The sequence below is a fragment of the Halyomorpha halys genome, unplaced genomic scaffold (assembly GCF_000696795.3).
Source record: "Halyomorpha halys isolate HHAL.00 unplaced genomic scaffold, Hhal_1.1 Scaffold1271.1, whole genome shotgun sequence".
Taxonomy (NCBI): Eukaryota; Metazoa; Arthropoda; class Insecta; order Hemiptera; family Pentatomidae; genus Halyomorpha; species Halyomorpha halys.
This window is the reverse complement of record NW_027113754.1, coordinates 191,990-200,464: the sequence shown is the minus strand read 5'-3', so window position 1 is coordinate 200,464 and position 8,475 is coordinate 191,990. Positions and strand designations below refer to the sequence as shown.

The window sequence follows — 8,475 nt, the reverse complement described above, 5'->3', positions numbered from 1 at the left end:
CTTGGTTTGGAAACAATATTTTGATCCTCCTTTTTAATGTCTAGAGACATAGGACTGTATCCACTTTCCATCTGTAATAAATGGTATCTCATTGAAATATAAATATTTAAAGAAGACCAACATCAATGATACATCTTATATCAACTTTTCCAACACTTTTATTAACACCATGGTCTTGAACAAAGGAGTTAATAATAGAGTACACAGAAAATCAACTAATGAGGAATTCATATTTAAAGGATGTACCTATCAGTCTAAAATGAAGTTAAGGTAACAATTTGGATATCAATAAAAACCACAGTAGGATCTTAATAGTCTGATATTTGTAAAGCCCACAAATATCAGACAGGGGTGTGGCCAGCAAAAAAATACAAATAAACAAAAGCTTATTTATTTGAGCCAACATTTCGACCTGAATTTCAGGCCTTCATCAGGGCTAAAAGCAATAAGAAAAAATATATAACAACCATTACTCTGAGAAACATAAAAATAAAGGAAAATAGCAAACAAACAAATTTGGAAATATATGTAAACTTTAATTTAATTTCTTTTTCCTTATTTTATCTTCACAGTCTTTCGTGGTTATTCATATTTGGCAGTTACTGTTTCCATTCGATTTACATATTTTATATAGCCTCTCTATTGTTGAAGTTGAAGTTCAATCACTCTAAACAGAATATCTGCTGGAGCATGTAAGTCTTCCTCTCATTTTTTAATATTTCTTTCCTGTTCCATATTTCTTTCTTTCTCCATATTTCTTCTCCCTTTTTCCTCCTTATTCATTTTTTATCCAAATACTCTATAATTATTTTAGCTTATTTTTTTTTTTTACTTATCTATATTACCGTAGATTTTTTATCCATATTAACATTTATTTTCTTTTTCTATCATTGTAATATATTTTTTGATTTCTTGCTCATTGTATCACAAACATCATTTTTCTTTCATGAATTTCATTATGTTAATAGTTTTTCATAATTTTAGACACTACTCACATTCCTTATTATGTTAATTCCATTACTCATCATTTACATTTTCTTCCATATCTTTCATTATCTTTATTTTTTCAACACTTTCTGTTGTTTTAATTTTTCATAATTTATTTTGCATAATTCTTACTTTTATAATATTTCATTCCATCTTCTATTGTTATCAATCAACTAGTATTACTTCTATTGTTAGTAATCAACTACTTTCTACTTAATTCATTGTTTAGTATATTTCCAACTTTGTTTGTCAATTATTTTTCTTTATTTTCATGTTTCTCTCAGAGATGGTTATTATCTCTTTTTTGTTTTGTTTTTTAGCCCTGATGAAAGTATGAAATTCACGTCGAAAAGTAAGCACAAATGAATAAGTTTTTTTGCTGACCCCGCCCTCAACCATCATCTCTTCATAATAATTGACAGTCGACTATTAACAACTCATTGTAGTGCTATATTATTCTATAAACTATTACTTCCATAAAACTGCACTTATTTGATTACAAAGTTGTTCATGCATTCAACTTTTTTTAGTTAAGTGTATTATATTTACTTTTAGTAACTGCATACAAAATAAAATTAACATTGTCAGTAATAACATGTAGTCTAATAATTCACCTAATAAAAAATTATAAAGGTGAAGAAAAAATACTAAAATTAGCTAAGGTTAGAGATTGACGGATTGTCAAGATTGGAATGTATAAGATACAAAGTACTTACATATATGATAGATACATGATAAATAGTACAAATATAGAACTAACAATAAATTCTATAGAAAAAATAAATTACCTTTATTTTGTCTTTACTTTTTAGTACTGGGAAGACTGTTTTTCCTGAAACAATAAAACTTAAAATAACAAAACTTAATCTTTAGTTTACCTTACACTTCATGATGTTAAAATTTTATAATAATAATAAGTAGATGATTTGTTTAAATAGAACAAAAAAGTAAAATAGTATGTAATAATAGAATGAGTTTGGCTTTTAGATATTTATTAAAAAATTAAATAAAACAGGCCATTACATATGCAAATGTCCAGGCAAAACAAAATTGAGAGCATGGATAAGGTTTTTAATTGAGAACAGTATCATATGTTATTCTGGGAAAACTCCCTGGCTAAGGGGGCAGGTACAAAGTAAAATTACTTACTCTGTTTTAGCGACCTTTAACAATTGATTCTCTTTTTCACTGTCAGTTCTATCATGGATGAAAACAAACCCTTGTTAGTGAAAAACATTTTCTCTATCATAAATTTAAAACATAATAACTGACTCATGCTAATAGACTGAAATATGTGGTCTCACTAATGCTGGGACTTCACCTTCATAGTAATAATTTCTTCCTAGCACCTTCTTCTGTCACTATATCAAGAGCGCCTTTGACCCCCTGTAGGTCTCTTGTCCTTCATCCTCACTCTTTTACTTCCACAGCCTTTTTGGTTCTTTTACATTAACATTTGTTGAGTAATCCATTACGAGAACTTGAATTACTTCATATTATTAAAAAAAAATAGTAGGTCCTAATTATAATTTAGGGCAATATTTCCCTAAGTGTGGTACACATTCTTCCGAAGGACAAAAAAAGAGCTAGATATGAATACACACTTCATCATGCTTCGAGTTGTTTGATGCTTGATGACTGTTAACTTTTTCCAATTTCAAACAAAAAATAATAGAAACCACTTTGTTACTTGTTAATAATATGACAATGTGGTTCTTTAAGATATAATTGTCAAGTATGTATGTATTTAAATGTTATCGTTTTGTACATTTACTACATATTTATGTGATATGTACATTTACTATTTTTGCATAGCAAATAAAGTAGTAAATGTACATTTTGACAAATATTTTGTATCAAAACATGAAACCCTTTAATATTATTCCATTAATTTCCAATATTTTTAGTAAGGGACCATTCAGAAGGCTAGAATTCACCTTTAGTGATGAAAATTTAGCTAACCCTGTCTGTTAAAGAGGGTATCCGCTACCAAAGTTATAAATTCCTAAAGGAAACATAACACAGAGGAAAATATACCTTAAGGTATTACACAAAAAAAAAAAAGTTATCTTCTTCAACTAACAATAACACAGAGAAAAATATACCCTTAGGTACTACACAAAAATAAATATGTTACCTTCTTTAACTTGGGTTTTTCCTTTTTTCTTAGTAAGTGTATGTTTCTTTTTAATAACAGATTTTTGTTCCAAACTAACAACTTTGTTGGATGTTTTGGGCATTTTCGGTGCTCTAGTCTTCATATTGAACTTTAAAAATTAGAACTACAGTTAGCAAAACTAATCTTAGTGACTTACTGGATTGAGTAAACAAGTTTAAATTACTCACGTGTGCTTAATGAAAACATAACCTCAAAAGGGAGGTTACAGACGTATAGAAGATCGATGTTGGGGCTAAGAACTACAAAAGTATTAAAGTCTACTTCCTTCAAATTTATTACAGATAATTTTATTTTGGCTTGTTTTTATATAAAGGATAATACAGGATTTACCATTGTATAGCTTCTGCTCAGGCGATCCTAATGATATTACATATTTTATTTATTTTTATCAGTTATAAACACTTTTAACCCTTTATTTGAGCCAAAATGTTAGTTATTATAGATTGAACTGAAGAAATATTTTTTTTTTTGCCAAGACTCCCATTGGAGTCCTATACTGCCTAACCATGGTTGGAGGTCAAAGTTCTTCATTTTGTGGGACCGCCACTCAATGAAAAAAGTCGACGTCCCAAGGCCGGATTCGAACCGGCACCGCGAATAGACATCAATCAAATTGGTAAGACTGTGTCTTAACCACTGAGCTATGGGCGGCCCAAGAAATATTAATAATTTTTTCTCTATTATATATAAATTGTGTATCTTATCATTTTTAAATTATTAAGTCTTAAGTCTTATTTTGAAATCCTTTTAATTATCAAAGCTCAATTATTGGCATTTCTGCCCTTCAATGCCACTCTTACTGATAAATATGGAATATCCTGTATTGTTGTTTTCCTTTATCTGCCACAATGTGGAAAAATCATTATAGACCTGTATAAAAACATATTCTGGAGAATGTGATGAATTGTATAATTTATAAACTTTTCCACTTAAAGATGTCACTCAGATAAAGCTTGTCCAATTTTTTTATATGCAATTACTCTAAGCCTTGGATGAATTTAGAGATACAAGCCATTCTGTTGATAAAAAACCAACCTCTTCATTCCCAAAATTACTTGTGGCTGGATATATACTGCAGTATCAAACATAATCTAGCAATGACTGATTGGTGGAGTAATAGTTGCACTCTAAATAGTATCTAACAGGGCCGCGATCAGCTGAGCCTGGGCCAGGAGCAAAACTGATCCTGCATGAAATAATCCATTGGGTGCTCTCTCACTCAATATTTCATGTGCTGTATGGAACATGCTCAAAAGGCCTTCTTTTTATTATTATTACTACCTTAATGGCTGTTGAATTCCGCTCAAGAAATAAACAAATCCCTACGGGACCTTTTCAGGGGAGGTCGATCCTATACCAACATGTAGCATTCTGTATTAGCGGGTTTCCAAGTTTTTGTAACTAGATCTTGTTTGACATCGAGGCTGATCTCTTTATATAAAAATTGTATATTACAACTTGGGATTCAACTAGGTATGCTGCTTTTCTTGGTGGTTCTAACATTTTAAAATGTAGTAGAGGTGGAGAGTTGGGGCAATAGTTAATTGCGATAAAAATATCATGAGTACTTTATTTATAAATGGTTCTTGAATAATTAAACATTGTATTTATGACAATTTTAGCCATAGTTTTGTGCTAAATACTTTTTTCCTTACTCTAGACTGCTTTCTCATCTGCAATTTTTTGGGAATGTTTGACTTGCTTCCAGATTTGATGTAGGGTCTAATTACTAATTCAGATGAACAGCTGATCAACTTCTCTCCACAGAGCATTTGTGAAATAGTATTCATTTTATTACCTCAATAAAAATACCTCTTGATAGGCTAGTTCAAATATTAATCATTGTATAAAGATTAATTGCAGAGTTTCATATAACTATATATAAGAATAGACTGATATTTGAGAACATTAGTTAAATCAGAAAATACTGCTGCTCCAGAAGAATGACACAACTAAAATTTAGTGAAATCGACTTTTTTGGGTTAGCAGGTTAAAAAATGCATTTACTAGATGTTTATAAATTCATTCTTGAGACAGCCAACACAATGAAATCAATTTCACAAAGCTTACAGTTGCATCATTATTCTTCCTGGGGAACTGGATGGTTCATTCACTGGGTAAAGCTACCTACTCCATGGATCCAGATTCGAATCTGGCTCTTCTCAAGTTTAATCTACAGTCCATCAAAAAACCAGGAATGATTGAGATAAGGATAAGAAATAAGAAAAGGAATTAAGAAAATATTTGGAACAAACAAGGCCTTGGTTTACTTTTAAGTTCAGCTGCTATTATGAATTAGAGAATTATCAGTTGTAGTATTCAACCAATATTTTTCACTCAATTAAAATAGATATAGGTATAATTCGGTATATTTCTTAAGTATATTAAGGAAAAATGGAGACAACACAACACTAATTGATTAATCTAGAAAGCTTGCTTTTTATAAATGAACAAGTTAAAGCACTTCTTCAATGCCTTATGTATTAACAAATAAAGAAGAATATTTCCAACACAAGTCACCCAGATAAGCCATAATCTCTTAATCTATGAGACCACCCAAGATTTATTATATCACTTCAAAATGATTATTAAAGCTAACTCACTAACCCAAGTTGCCCCTCCAGGGAATTATAATTTTATTAAAGGAAATATAAGTGCTCATTAATAAGCAGGAAATGTCTCACAATTCAACCCCCCTTGTTCCACACTAATTTTTAAAAAAATTTAGTATACAATCAGGACTCTTGTAGTAAGGCACAGCAGGATCTGATATAAACAATACCAAAAATATCTTATTTACTATAACTGATAGGAATCCTTATAATATAACACAATATTAACAACATTATTTATTGAAAAAATATTTTAATGACTCACTTCATTCAAAAGATGCGAGTAAAAATAGCTTTTAATATGTATGTAAATATTACATAAAATCAACTGTAACATTAAAAATTAATATGTGAAAGGAGCAATTTCACAAAAAATCAGCTTATCACCAACTGGCTTTCATAGTTCAGTATTTACTAATTTGTAACAGAAAAACATTTTAGACTGTTACTTATTAGGACTATTATAATAACCTGCATAGAATCATCATTAAAGTTAGAAACATTAAATCTGTCACATAATAAACATTATTTAGCCAAGCCCAATCAAAATTCTCCTTTATTTATAAAATATTTCTTCCATGCTCAGCAGAATAAATCTCATAACATATAAAACAATAACCGAAATATATTTCTTAGATATAAGCAAATCTAATATCTATTCTACCCAATTATTAAAATCTTTGCACATGTCTTACAAACATAAGTGGATATACCAAAGATAATGTTATAGCTTACTAATCAACACATTAAAATAACCAATAAAAAAATAATAATTAGACAGTTGTTTTCTAATATGAGTGAGTACTGATTTCATCATTCATTCAAATTTTAAAAACCTTAACAGCATTTCATTTCAAGGTTTAATAGGTAAGAAAATGGCCTAGGCCCACAAATTATATATGTAAGTGAAAGTAAAAAAAAAAAAAGGAAAGATAATCAGTAAAAAAAAATCCTTAAAGATATTTTGGTTTAGAACGAAAGGAATAGAAGTATATAGCTGATACAATTATAAACCTTTTATGTGTTTAACACGTTTGCGAGGATATGCATATTGTGTCATATAATTAGTTTTTTATCATGAATAACTAAGTTTCATAATTAAAAATGAGTTGAGTAGATGATAGCTTGAAAATTTAAGAAAATAAGGGTAATTTTATATTATAAAGTTAAGGAAAAGTAAAAATCTAATAAAATGTAAATTACTTGAATTTAGTAATAGTTCAGAACTTTTTAAAGTTGTTAAAAAAAAATTAACAATTTTAACCAAAATAGTTGTTCATGACAGATACATATATTTTTCAGTAAATATTAAAAAAAAAAAGGAATATTGTATTAACATAAATTGAATTTTTTGCTACTTTAACATAAATAACAATAATTAAGGAACTAACTGAATTGAGTTAAACTCAAACTTAGACCTAAAATATAAGACTGATAATAGATTTTCAATATTCAAATTTGAGTATTGATCAAAAATGAAAAATTAATACAATAAAATAAAATGGACAAAATTCTCTAAATTGAACTTATAATTCATAATACACACCGTCTTAATTTCCTTACAAGTTAATGAGACAATTATTCTTAATGCTGAAGGTTTTTAATATTAAACTTTAAATAAAACTGAGATTGAATGAAAGTTGACAAAATACCTAAGATTTAAGTTATATAGTATACATAATAAGGAAGAAGTATAACTATAAATGCTCATCCAATTTTATTTTTCAATACACACCCCTGTTTTTAAATATCATAAAAACTGAAAATCTGAGTGAAAAATAAATAAATTTATTCATGAAAAATATAATGACAAGAATTAAAGAAATTATTAAAAACTAACAATTAAATGGGTAATCAGTTCAATCCATTTTAAAAAAATTTATAAGATAAAAACTTATGACTTAGGTAACCCCATGAGTTTGAACTTATTTTCATACTGGATTGAGATAACAGAGCGCACATCCATAATAAATGGACTAAGTATGCTTTAAGTTAATACAGTTTGCTTGGTAATGTGGTGCATTGAGAACGTGTGAATAAAGCAGACTGAGCCAGTTTTAGAACTATTCGCCACAAATAATAGCTAACAGTCGATCAATTTCAGAAATAATAGCATAAGTTTTTTTAAAGAAATTCTCTCAATTTCAATTACTAGTTATTAAATTCCTTCATTACCTATGAACTTAAAAAGAAATATCAGTAGTAAAACTCATAAGTAAAATTGTTAAATATAATTAAATATCAAGAATCAACACATCTTATAGAACATTGATAATAATTAAGTACATATATTAATGAAAATATATATAATTAATTATGAATATATTGCTAACATGGATTAAATGTTGAAGATAACTGTTGGGAGTACATTAAAAAAGAAATAATTTCACTTTTTAAACAGTAATAAATCATTAAAATGGAACTGTAAAAATAATTGTTAAATTACCTAAGATAACCCATTCATTGGTAACTTTTACAAAATTGTGCTATCTAAACACAAAAGAGGTAAGTGTTGGCAACATAAGTTTCATCAAATCTAGAAGTTATACTAATTATTAGGAATCTATAGTCATTGCTGTTCTAGTCGGAGAAAGTTAGAATTAGAAAACATTTTAAAAATAAAATCAGCATATATATACCTAATGATATAAAGTAAAAATTCAGGAGACAGACAAAAAACCTAATAACATAGAAACA

The 8,475-nt window shown here is 28.2% G+C and overlaps 2 protein-coding genes across 2 annotated transcripts in view; one reads left to right on the top strand and one right to left on the bottom strand.

Moving 5' to 3' along the window:
• LOC106689053 (homeobox protein H55) overlaps positions 1 to 1,437 on the top strand; it is a 24,039-nt gene extending 22,602 nt beyond the window's left edge. Inside the window, exon 4 of the transcript XR_010844446.1 lies at positions 1,308 to 1,437. The gene's annotated coding sequence lies outside the window, so the exon portion shown is untranslated. The remainder of the gene's footprint in view (positions 1 to 1,307) is intronic.
• Positions 1 to 3,248, bottom strand: part of LOC106689052 (MKI67 FHA domain-interacting nucleolar phosphoprotein-like) — a 10,354-nt gene extending 7,106 nt beyond the window's left edge. Inside the window, exons 1-3 of the mRNA XM_067051079.1 lie at positions 3,125 to 3,248; positions 1,776 to 1,819; positions 247 to 254 (exon numbers count right to left, since the gene is read on the bottom strand). Coding sequence (XP_066907180.1) covers positions 247 to 254; positions 1,776 to 1,819; positions 3,125 to 3,248 — 176 coding nt within the window. The remainder of the gene's footprint in view (positions 1 to 246; positions 255 to 1,775; positions 1,820 to 3,124) is intronic.
• Between the last annotated feature and the right edge of the window lie 5,227 nt (positions 3,249 to 8,475).